The following is a 12,528-nucleotide window of genomic DNA, read 5'->3' as shown; positions in this document are numbered from 1 at the left end:
CATTTCCACATCAGCAGATTTGCGTTCCTAGGCATCCCAATTCCCAATCAGGACCTAGATTGCAGGGAGTCATTCCCACTATGGTTACATTCGCATGGAAAGATGGGCGGGAGGAGCTTTTCAGAATAGCATCTGGCTTGGCTATTTTGCTTCCAAGACCATAGCCAGAAACTTTATGATAAGGTACCTTGAACTATAGATAGACAGCCAAATAGGTTTAAAGTTATTTAACATACAGTTTAATATAAAGTTATTTGTGCTGTAAACGTCATAAGAACCATTGATCTCAGTAGGATTTGCACTTGAGAATACTGTGGTACCTTGGTTTAGAACTGTTTTGGATTGCAACCATTTTGGATTACAACCATGTGAAACCCGGAAGTGCATGTCCCCTTTTCTTGGATTACATCCCATTTTTTTTGGATTACAACCTGTTTTTTTGGGGGGAGGCCCCATTGGCGAAAGCGCGCCTTGGGTTACAACCTGTTTGGTTTACAACCGGACCCCCGGAACGGATTATGGTTGTAAACCAAGGTACCACTGTACATGATTAGGATTGCACTGTTACAGTACTAAATATTCTAAAATAAAATGTAGGATTATGCAATAAATAATAAGGGCTCAGTGTTTTATCAGGTGCCCCAGTGTCATTGTAATTGCCCATAAATCTGGAAGGCAGAAGGAGATTTACTTCGTAGAGTGCAGTAGGGTAGGATACTGTCTTCATGGTTTGCTTTATATAGCCACACTAATGAAAGAGTTGGTGGGGGTGTAATGTCAGAAACCTGAAAATTCAAGGGAGGACCATGTAATATCTAGGTAGGGGAGGGGGTGTTTGCTTGAGCCATTTGTGAGCTATCTTCCATCATGGCATGCTTAATCAAGTTTACTCCTGGTTCCTGCCTGTCACCAGTGGTCCATGATTCTGTGATTTTAATTGGATGGTTATTTGTACGTATTGGGGAGGTGGGTTTCCTAGCTCTGCATTCTTGTTGTCTTTTATGTTTTTCCCTATGGCCCTGAAGGCATGGAGTCTCATCTGGTCAATAAATGGGAGGTTTTATGTTTAAAAAGAGGTAGGAGAGCTGTCCTAACCTTATTATCTACTTGATGTCTGCTTAAAGACACATGAGTCATTTAGAGTTGCCCAGGACCCTGGGGCCTTGAGACCACGAAACCAAAATTCCAGTTTTAACTCTTTGACATACATTGAGCATAGGATCCTAGGAACGGTTGAATTTTTAGAGCCCGCTTGATAATACCATCCAACTCAAGTAAGGAAAGGGGACCTGTGGAAGTAGCCTTTTGTTCGCCAAGTTTTATGCTACATTTAGCTTTTTCGCTAAAATAAATTATTTTATTTAATAAGAGCTTACATTTTTTTCATGACAGACTGTTAGCTTGCTTCAAGTTTTCATGAAAAAGGCTTTGTGCCCAATTTAACCCAGAGGAGGAGATCAGGAATAGCCCACCTCCCCAGTTGTTTCAAGTGTTCTGAGTGACTCTAGATCTAGGGTTGCCTGTCTCTCTGATATAAATAAAGATGGGGTGAAGGCAGCAATTCAGTCCATTATGTGGGATAGCCAGTGTGGTACCCTCCAGATGTTCCTGGATGACAAATCCCATCATTCCTGACCATTGGCCATACTGACTGGGGCAGATGAGAGGTGGAATCAGCAATATCTGGAGGGCATCTGTTGGCTACTCTGTGTCAATAGACTTAGACTGTGCTGTCCCATGCAGTGCAGGAAATGTGAAGGCAGTAAAGTAAGACCTCTGTGTCCCCTTATTGCAGGGAGAAGTGAATGACTATGTAGGAGAAGTTGTAGTTATTTGCAAAACATCCTCTTCAGTTGTTCTTTGAACAGAGGGGAGGGAAAGAGAGAATGCATTCAAGGCCTGCTCCATTATCTTCCTCAGGGATAACCATGGAATTGATGGGGTAGGTAGGTCCTCGGGGAAAACGAAAGTATATCCTTTGGGTGTGGAATTCCGGTGTGCAGCACACGTAAGGTGATTCAGTGCTTGAGGTATGCTTGAGATTTACCACGGCAAACAAAAATTAATGCTAGTTAAAGGGTTCACGCAATGCAATTAGCATTAAAATGCAATTGAATTATGGATACCTGCACGAAGAATAGAAAATGGGATTATTTTCCTGCCTTTCTTTTATGTTCATTCTTTTGTTTTTCAGCAAACAGAGGAAGTGGAGCAGCAGGAAGTTCACAGACAGGCGATGCACTGGGGAAAGCACTTGCATCTGTAAGGAAATATTCACTTTGGGATCACTTGCATAGCATAGACTTGAGTCAGAAACAGTTACCAAATATTTCGGAACATGAGTACCATGTGGGATAGATTTCATCACTGCTAGCTAAAATAATTTTTTTTAATACTGTAGTGATGTTGCGCATATATATATATATATATATATATATATATATATATATATATATATGAATGAAGCTTTCTGGAGAATGTAGATAATTTGGGGTGAGTTGTTGATGCCCAACTCTTGCTTTGCAGTCTTCCATTCACTTGACATGAAAACTCAATAGCAATAATGTTTCTGAGTATTGCTTCTCATCTTACGTTTGAAAGGCAGGGTGGCTTCTCGTGTATTCACGTGCGTGAAAATCTAGGGCACACTTCCACTACAAACTTAAACCAGTTTTCACCCAGTTCCAGTTATGTATTTTCATCCAAGAAACTCTGGGATTTTAGTTCCTTGTCAGGGTGATGAACATTCCTGCTCTGCATCACATAATTGATTCCCAGGGTTCTTTGGGAGGAAGCCATGACAGTGAATCCCATTTAAGTTTGTAGAGCAGTCATACCCTCGAAGTTGGAGCTGCAATACGTGTGTTTATCTCGCAGCCTGGACGCTCTGTGTCCAGAGCTGTCCTTAACACAAATCCTCTCCACAAGAATGAGTACAGCTGTGACTTTCAAATGTAATTTGAGCAGCGAGCCAGAGAAAGGATTCATTGGGAAGGGATTTGGCTTTCCGTTTTGTGTTTTCCTTTCAAACCTCAGGGGCCTTTAAACGCTGCCCTAACTGTGCTCAAGCTGCTTTTCTGTGAGCAACTCCTGCACAACTGACACACATTTTTCATGACCCACTCATACGGGCAAGGGGGCCGATAGCTTGGGTCCTCTCTGCAGAATTGGCACCGCCCGCTGTTGTGCCGATTCTGTGGTCAAGCACTGCGCCATCGACTTCTCTTCAGCCTCTGTTCACATGTTGGAGTTTTTTTAAAAAATGCTCTACTCTCTGCTACCTTAGAGAAAGCAGCTGCACAGCCTTGGTAATGTTTAAAGGCCCCCCAAGTCTGTTTCTTTGCAGTGGTTAATATTTAAAAGTCAGTGTTTTAAGGTCTGGGCAGTCATCTCTTAATGCCGCAATACTTTGTGTATGCTGACTTTTAAAAGAACCACCACTGCAACTTAAATTTTCTGGGCAGAGTGGATTCCACTGAGTTCTCATGAGAATTCGACATTTTCTGTGTCCAGCTAACATGTGTTACAAAAACAGCCGGGGGTTGGGGGTATATCACAGTTTCTGTATGATAGATGGATACAATACCACCCCCCCAAAAAAAAAGTTATTTAGCAGGTGCCCGAGGCATTTATTTAACAGGGAAGATGATCAAGGGCTAATTAATTTAATTGCCTATACATAACTCAGAGGAAGAGTTCACATATAGGCAGCTTAAACGGTCGCCAACATGGGTTCCCAGCATGCTGCCCATTACTGGATAATTGTTTGAAATAAGAATCAATTATCTATGCCATCTAACCGTGTCATAAGAAGTTTCACCTGTTCCTGGTATCAAGCGATATCTGGTGGGTCTTACCTGAATAATATAAAATATAACTCATTCTCAACAGGTATAGCCTGTAGCAAAACCTACTTAACAGGTGTAGCAACCGGACTATTCTTTAGAGCAGAGCCCTGCTGATGTTGCTGTACTCCAACTCCCATCATCTCTGAGTATTGGTCGTGCTGCCTGGGACTGATGGGAGTTGTAGTCCAGCAGTATCTGGAAGTCAGCAGCCTGGCTACCCCTGCTTTAGAGCTCTCTGTAATAAACATGGCCCACTTATACCCCTGCTTCCTAAATCTTCACTCTGCTGTAGTTGTTAAAATAAGTTTAGCTTCAAATAGAATAACTCTGAAACCTTCATATGTAAAGCATTGTGTAAAATACATTTCAACCATAGTGCAGACTGTAAGGAGCATTAAAGCTATTACAAACGATAAGGAAAGATAAAACCCTGTGACAATTAGAACTTTCCCTTCAGCACAACTGTCTGGTTCTTCAAGATGTTTTTGTCATGTTGCTGTTCACAGCCTATTTACGTGTTTTAGGGGCTAATGGTTATAAGGAAGCAGAGGTGGTGTGGTTTTTCCCCCCTTCCTTAACTATAGAAGTGCCATAGGTCTGTCTGCATCCATTAACGAATGGGTTTAGAATAATTCTTTATCATCTTTTAAAGATCTACTCTCCAGATCACACCAACAACAGCTTTTCATCAAATCCTTCAACTCCTGTTGGTTCTCCCCCTTCTCTCTCAGGTATAGTGGTTAACATTCTACTTTGCTGAACATTTTGGTTTTGTAAAAAGTAGTAGATCCTTAAATATAGCCCTTCTGCAAGGTAGGAGAGCTTAATTGTCCCAGAAACATTCACCATCTTAATATTACGGAAGATCCATAGCTTGGTCATTGTTTTCAAGCTTTGCATGCAGAAGTTCCCAGGTTTAAAATATCCAGCTAGAGCTGGCAGACCGTGTCTGAAACCCTGGAAAGCCACTGCCAGCCAGTGTTGACAGTACTAAGCTAGGTGAACCAATAGTCTCACTAAGTGTAAGACAACTTCCTATGTTCCTAATAATACACACAATCCGAATTTTATACTTGTATTGGTGGAGCAATATATTTGAGACATCCCCCCCCCCCGTTGTGCCACAAATCAGTTTTCTAGCAGTCTTCCTCACTAATGGGTGATCCTAACACTTGCTGTTGAATTCCCAAGATAATTTAATTACAAGAAAATTGAAGGGACCCCCCCACACAATTGTCATGTGCGTTGATCCTAGAGGATGAACCCAAGAGTGCAAAATTTGCCAAGGCTACACAAATCAGGTGTGCATCCCATTCCATTCTAAACAGCAAAATTTTATCAACTCCTTGCTCTGCTATTCCCCTACCTCACCAGACAATCAGAGTATAGACTGACTCCAGTTTGCTAGATAATTTCTACTGTGCTCAGCCTTACTTGGCTTCTCTTAAGTAAAGCTTGGACAGTTAAGATGCTGATCTTAACTGGAAAATATCCCAAGATCTAGGGACAACTCATATGCTTTCTGAATTCATGTGTTTATCACATGAGAACTATGAGAACTACATGAGATAGGAAACATGTAACGGGGATTTTTTCTACACATAGAATCATAGAGGTGTAGAGTTGAAAGGGACTCTGAGAGTCATCTGAAGTCTAGTTAAGGAGCAATGCCCCAAATGTGCTTCCCTGTTTTCAGAAGCCCATCCACACACTCAAGAGTTAAGGCAGAAAATCCCTTCATTGCAGAGTGAAGTGTGTGGCTAAATAGAAGATGCTGCAGTTATTTGCAGTGCAAAATCTCCTTTTTAATTGTTCACATCTTCCTGTGACGAGCCCCGTCCCATTACAAGGGAGGTATGAGGGCAGTGGCAAAGCAATACATGATATTGGATAGCTTCCTCTGCAATCCTAAGTATGTCTACTCAGAAATAAGCCCCTTTGAATTCAGTGGGACTTATCCCGGGGTAAGTGAGGTTAGGTTTGCACTGTGGATGCTGAGTAGTCTGCAGATAACCCAAGTAAGTATACGCAGGATTAACAGAGCCACTTTACTAGCACATCCTGCAACAGATTGACTGTCAAAATCAAGAGAATTAAGCAGTCTAAATAAATACAATGGAGGAGAAAAGAAGAACTTCTTGAACAAATAAATTTTTATCAAAATAATACCTTGAGAGTATAGGTTGATAACAGTTGTTTTTATCTTTTTCCGAAATGGCATATTTTGATAAATATTCCAGAGTGAAATAATTATACTAAAGGTCTCAAATGAACCTCTGTAAATTTAGACCATGTCCCTTAATTTAGACTTAGAAATTTCTGATTTTTCTTCCATGTGCATACTAAAAGTTATTAGTGAATGTGTCAAGTTATGCCATAGATTAGTCTAGAGGGGAAAAATGTGGATGGCTCTGCTGTTATTCAGAAAGCCAGTTGTGTCATAGAAGGGGAAAGTCACATTGTGAATATCCAGATTATTAATCTCCATAAGCACATTCTGTAAGGAAGAGCTTCCAAAACAATATTTGATCCCTGGGTGTTCTGTGTGACTTCATTAGGAAACGGATACATTACCCTGTTGACCCTTTTGTATTTCACTCTTAAGAGCAATAAAAAAAAAAATGTGGGGGGGGGGGGGAGGTTGGCTGGCTGAATAGAATGACACAAATAAAAAGGCAGCTTCTTTCAATACTTTTGAGAGCCAGTAACGAAATGTGAAAATTGCAGTGCACATAGGAACAGTGCACCAGAAACTTTCCCTTCATTTGGTGCATAGAAATGAATGGAGTTTGTGGAACAGAAGAATGGAATTCTTAATTTTTTAAAAAAACGAAGCAGCTTGCCATAGGTTTGATGATTCAGTGATACTGTCTCCCATTTATAGAATTATGGCACAGTCCAGTAGTCCCCTTAGCACTTTTTTAAAAGATTGATTCTTGCTTCCGTTGGTGACACCTCTCTTCCTGATGCAGCTTTTAGTAGGTACAGTCAGTGAAAGTTTGCATGTTAGCGAGTAATCTGGGGAACCTTTGTAGCATGTATCATCAGCATTTGCTACAAAGGTACTTTTTCTCCTCCTTAATCAGCATATATTTTGAAAGTTCTCCATAAGTCTGTTTTGTATGTCTTATCTAGGAAAAAGCATTTACATGTCTCCATATTTATTTATTTTTTTAAAAAAGAAGCATTTTGTTTGCATAGTTCCGATGGTAACTCCCATTTTACTATTAGCAGGCACAGCTGTTTGGTCTAGGAATGGAGGGCAAGCATCATCATCTCCCAATTATGAAGGTCCCTTACACTCTTTGGTATGTTTTTGACTGGTGACCTCCTTGGTGTTAGTATTTTATCTGCTGTCTACGTCTTCCATTTCTCACCCACTTTTCTAACACAGGTTTTTCCTTTTGCTGGTGATTTGCAATGTCCTTGGATTTTTCACGGTCCTTCTGACCATTTCCATACTGGGTGGTGTGAAACTTCACTCATAAACCATTCAATATTTGTAGATACTTCCACCCCCACCTTGTGCACTCTTAGCTGATAACTAGTGGCAAAAAACCGAGCACATGAAAAATGGGGCACAAATGCAGAATTTGATGCAGAAGGTAGGGATGCCATACATAGTAAGGTAAAGGTAAAGGGACCCCTGACCATTAGGTCCAGTCATGGCCGACTCTGGGGTTGCGGCGCTCATCTTGCTTTATTAGCCGAGGGAGCCGGTGTACAGCTTCCGGGTCATGTGGCCAGCATGACTAAGCCGCTTCTATAGAACCAGAGCAGTGCACGGAAACGCCGTTTACCTTCCCGCCAGAGCGGTACCTATTTATCTACTTGCACTTTGACGTGCTTTCGAACTGCTAGGTTGGCAGGAGCAGGGACCGAGCAACGGGAGCTCACCCCGTCGTGCGGATTCGAACCGCCGACCTTCTGATTGGCAAATCCTAGGCTTTGTGGTTTAACCCACAGTGCCACCCACGTCCAGAGGTGCAAATTCGAAGAAGGACAGGCTGGCATTTGGTAGGGGGGAAAAGCAGCATTGTGTATTAGTGCTGCACTTGTTTATGACAGTGGAATCACTGAAGATTCTAATTATAGAATACTAAAGAAATGATAAAGAGAGTTTATTTAAATGGGAGGGTAAGAGAAGTCACTCAGCATATAATTAATAAAACCTTCAACCTTTTTTTTGTTGTTGTCAGCTTAGCTGGGGAGGTAAAGGATCATAGCATAAGCATACTTTTGATGTGCCATCAATGATAGCGAATGTATTTATTTATTTGTTCATTTGTTTTTTTAAAAAAACACAACAACAGTTAAGATCATTATAATCTCTGAGTGGTTTACATAAAACCAATAAAAGTACAAGAACATTCAATAAAATTTCATGAAAACTAGATTAAAAGCAAAACACAGTTCTGTATCACACCAATTAAAAGTAAGCAGTGTAAAACACAAAAAAATTAAAAGTCATGCCTCTAGGAAAACAGTAAAAAAAGAAAGAAAAGCTGATAGGAAACAAATGATTCCCAGTTTGGGGGAGGGGGCAGACAGAGGACTACTGAGGACTTCAGGAATGGCCACATAATGCAGACTCTTGGAAAACTCAAGTTCAGCATCAGAATTTTAGTCGACTTCAAAAGTATTATGAATTATAGCACCTGGCTATTAAAGATGCGATGCTGCTGTCATGAGGAAATGTCAGATATTATTTATTTCCAGATGATATTGCTGCAAGCATGCATAGTGTCAGTGGCTGCATTGTTCATCTGGTTCTAAGTAAATTCCAGATAACCCACTTTCTGCCACTGGGTGATTTTTGCAACTCATCAGCATGTTATTGAGGTTCCCATGGTAGGTACTTTTCATGAGGAGGTTCAACTTTGGTTGGTGTCCTTCACCTATGCAAGAGTTACCCAACATGGTGCCCTCTGGTTCCATCAACCCTAGCCAGCAGGGCCAGTGGTCAGGGATGATGGGAGTTGTAGTCCAACAAAATCTTGAGGGCACCATATTCAGCTACCCATAAGTCATAGAGTGTCCAGCAAGTCTGAAAAAGTTGACTTTGAGGTCATCTAACTAACATGGTAATCTCAGCACAAGAATAATGTTACAGTAAGAAATAGTGATGAAGATTGCAGATCTCTGGATTTCTTTTTTTACAGATAGCTTAGTATTCTGCAAATGGCCTTTTCCCCAGAATAGTCAAAGTTTATTCTCTTTTACCTGGTTAGATGGTAAGAAAAAGGCATTTAATATGCCAGGGATCCAAAGAACTCCTCAGCTAATTCCATGAAAAAAAAGCAATGGACTTCAATTTTATGAATAATAACAAAACCACACCCCAAATACCCAGAATGCTGCATAGCAAAAGGTTTTTAAACCAATTAAAAACAAAAACAAAACATAGATTATGGCACGGAGTAGAGAAGGGTAACGATTAAGTGCAAGTAGTGTTATGTGCAAGATAGCTTGCACTAAATTCTCTACTCCCTGGTATATAATAATGTAAATAAATACATTAATATCAGCCTGGCCCAGTTTTCTTAAGGTTGCAAAGGCCTGATCTGCATGATGCAGGAAGCCAAAATATGGCTCATAGGAACAGTGAGAATGTGCAGGCTCCCATAGAGAAGTTGGCTTAGTGTGTTGTCCAAACTGGGGCTAGTGGTTATGCTGTCTCTCTTAGTAGCTATTAGCTGCAGCCAAAGTTTGTTCTTGGCCATGGGTTGCAGTTAGTGAGGAGAAAGCTCAACTGCAAGCCCCGGTTCGGACAGCACACTAAGGCACACCTTGGCTTCCTTCAGCATGGCAGTAGAAAAGACCAGGGAGCGGTTAAGCCGCTGTGAGATCCTTTCTGGGAGCTCTCACATTTGCGTGTCGTGAACCAGGCCTGTGTGATGCATTTCAGAAGCGCCCTTGGGAATTCTGGAACAAACTGCAGAATAGGCAAAGCAACACACTGCTTCACCTCATTTTGCAGTGAAAGTTGGCCCTTGGAAGTAGCTCAGTGAAGCAGACATTCAGCTTCTTAAGAATCAATACCACTGCTCTTTCTGGCTCCAGATAGTGAAATAATGCAGTGGTAATGAGGCTGCTCCTAAGAACAGGTCAGGGTTTGTGTATAAGTGCTGGTGAAAGTGAATGACACAGCTTACCCCAGGGTTTGTTTTGGGGGGATTGGTACATGTGTGCGTGTTTTAATCTCAGTCTAGCTGTGCAACTGATGTGGTCAACCTGTTTAATGTGCAATTGTTCTGAAAGTTATTTGGGCCCATAGCACCACAGGGAAATGGGTGGCAGCCAGATATGTTCTTACCCTGTTCTCTGGTTGCATGAGAATAATAGGCCCTAACAATGCTTGCTGTATGTAGGTCACAGTGCACAACCTAACTAACTTTAACTTGATATTAACAGAGCCACAAGGGAATAAATGAATATAGGATTGCAGCCCGGTGTATTTAAACATTTTAAATTGTCACAGCAATTAGGTATTTCTGAATGATGCAAAATGTTTCAAAACCAGAAGGTAACATATGTACTTCAGATGTTATGTTCATGAGGAATCAATGAACCTGTTTTGCCCATGAAAATGAAAGCTATCTTTTTTGTGAATGGAACTTGCATGGTTCCCTAGAGAAACAGTTTTGGTATCATTGTTTTATATAAGACAGTGGGTTGTGTCCAAAGTTGTTATTATTATTATTTAATTTCTATATCATTATATATATCAGTCCTGCTTAAGGGTGTACCCACTGAAATTAATGTATATAACTAACTTGGGTCAGTTAATTTCACTGTGTCTTCTCTGAGCGGGAGTAACTTTAGATTCAACCCATAATAAAATCTATAATGTAAATACAAATTCAGAAGCAGCCCATCTCTCCCCCTTCCCCTGCCTAGCATGAAGCAATAGAATTTATTTATTTTTTAAATGTGGGGTTCCTAATCTCTGTGGGTTTTGTCTCAAGCATTAAATGGCCCTTCACATTTGCTGATGCTTCTCTTGATTTGTTTTTCATAAACAAACAGCAAAGCCGGATTGAAGACCGCTTGGAAAGACTGGATGATGCTATTCATGTTCTCCGGAATCATGCAGTGGGGCCTTCAACTGCCATGCCCGGTAGTCATAGCGACATGCATGGCTTAATAGGGCCCTCTCATAATGGAGCAATGGGAGGTCTTGGGTCAGGATATGGGACAGGCCTTCTTTCAGCCAATAGACACTCGCTAATGGTAAGCTATAAAGATTAAACACTGCTCTTAAAAAATAATAACAACAACAGCAACAGTGACGTAATTAGGATTTTTTTTACACTGCTCTTTTTTTATCAGGCATTTAACTGGGGCAAAATGTAGTCATTCTGAGCTTATAAACATGATACCTTGCTAATATTGTTGGTGCAATTAATTGGTTTTCAAACATATTCATATTATGCAGATCATTTAGCCCTCTTCTGGATGTGTTTTAAAGACACCTATTGCTTTCATATTGCATATGTTTGTGGTGTTGGAATCAATATTCTCTGAATTGTTTGTTATTAATATTATTATTTATTAACTTCATTAGTCGCTTTTTGCAATGGCAACTCAAAGCAACTTACAATATTTTAAGCAAGGAACATACCTACATGCAGGCAAGCAGACATAAAAACCAGCATTTTTAAAAAAAATAAAAAAGACAATTTTATTTTTGAAAAAAATGAGATTGAAACATGCCACCCACAAAGAAAGTCCACAGATAATTAAAAATCAAAGGTCTGGAGAAAAAGGAATGTTTTTGCCTGGCACCTCAAGTTATGTAACAATGGCACCAGGTGAATCTCACCGGGGAGAGCATTCCACAAGTGGGGAACCACCACTGAAAAAGCCTGTTCTCATGTTGCCGCCCTCCAGACCTCATGTGGAAAGGTCACATGAAAAAGGCCTCAGATAATGATTGTAGGGTTCAGGTTGGTTTGTATGGGGAGGGTCCTTGAGGTATTGGGATCCTGAGCCAGATAACACTTCGGTCAAAACCAGCACTTTGAATTTTTCTGGGGCAAAACCAGCACTTTTGCCCCAGTGATGAGCCTGGCTGTTGAATTCTGCACCAGCTGCAGTTTCCGAACTGTCTTCAAAGGCAGTTCCACATATAACACATTGTAGTAATCTAACCCTAACAGTTATCAAAGCGTTGGCACCAGAAGTTAGGCTATCCCTGTCAACATAGGGATGGTAGCTGGGCCACCAGCTGAAGCTGACAGAGGGCACTTTGCTCGACCCAGGCCACTTGAGTTGCAGGTGAAAGGGATGGATCCAGCAGTATCCCCAGGTTGAATGGAGTGTAACCCAATTGAGAGCAGTTGCCCTCCCATTCATCAGGTCTAAGGAACCACCCACTAACAGTGCCTCACTTATGTGGATTGAGCTTCAGTTTATTGGCTCTCACCCCGTCCATTACCATTGTTCATGCTTTTAAAATCTGGTTGGAAGCCATCCTGTTGCTTCAGTCCTAATTATCTATATCTATCTATCTATGTATCTATCTCTAGCTAGCTATCTAGCTATCTCAAGGATACCTTTGGCCAAAACATTTGACTTTTTTCTTTGGATGGTGTGAATGCAAGATTCAGGGGGAAAGTACAAAGGAAAAGCACAGTGGGTGGTATCTAAGTCATTCTCAAAGTTGACCTACTGAAAT

At 40.9% G+C, this 12,528-nt stretch overlaps 1 protein-coding gene across 18 annotated transcripts in view; it reads left to right on the top strand.

The window, feature by feature from the left end:
• TCF4 (transcription factor 4) overlaps nucleotides 1–12,528 on the top strand; it is a 339,025-nt gene that overhangs the window by 290,840 nt on the left and 35,657 nt on the right. For 14 of the 18 annotated variants that reach the window (XR_014539543.1, XR_014539544.1, XR_014539545.1 and 11 more), the window contains 4 exons: nucleotides 2,195–2,262; nucleotides 4,501–4,579; nucleotides 7,080–7,156; nucleotides 10,878–11,081. Coding sequence is in view for 15 of the 18 variants with exons in the window: in XM_083575642.1 (XP_083431768.1) it covers nucleotides 2,195–2,262; nucleotides 4,501–4,579; nucleotides 7,080–7,156; nucleotides 10,878–11,081 (428 nt within the window). In the remaining 3 variants the exon portion in view is untranslated. The remainder of the gene's footprint in view (nucleotides 1–2,194; nucleotides 2,263–4,500; nucleotides 4,580–7,079; nucleotides 7,157–10,877; nucleotides 11,082–12,528) is intronic. The other 4 variants (XM_083575633.1, XM_083575632.1, XM_083575644.1 and 1 more) reach the window with 1 other exon arrangement.

This window comes from Podarcis filfolensis, assembly GCF_964270895.1.
Source record: "Podarcis filfolensis genome assembly, chromosome: 11".
NCBI classification, from domain to species: Eukaryota; Metazoa; Chordata; class Lepidosauria; order Squamata; family Lacertidae; genus Podarcis; species Podarcis filfolensis.
Note: the sequence above shows the minus strand (reverse complement) of the source record. Positions and strands in the feature narration are given on the sequence as shown.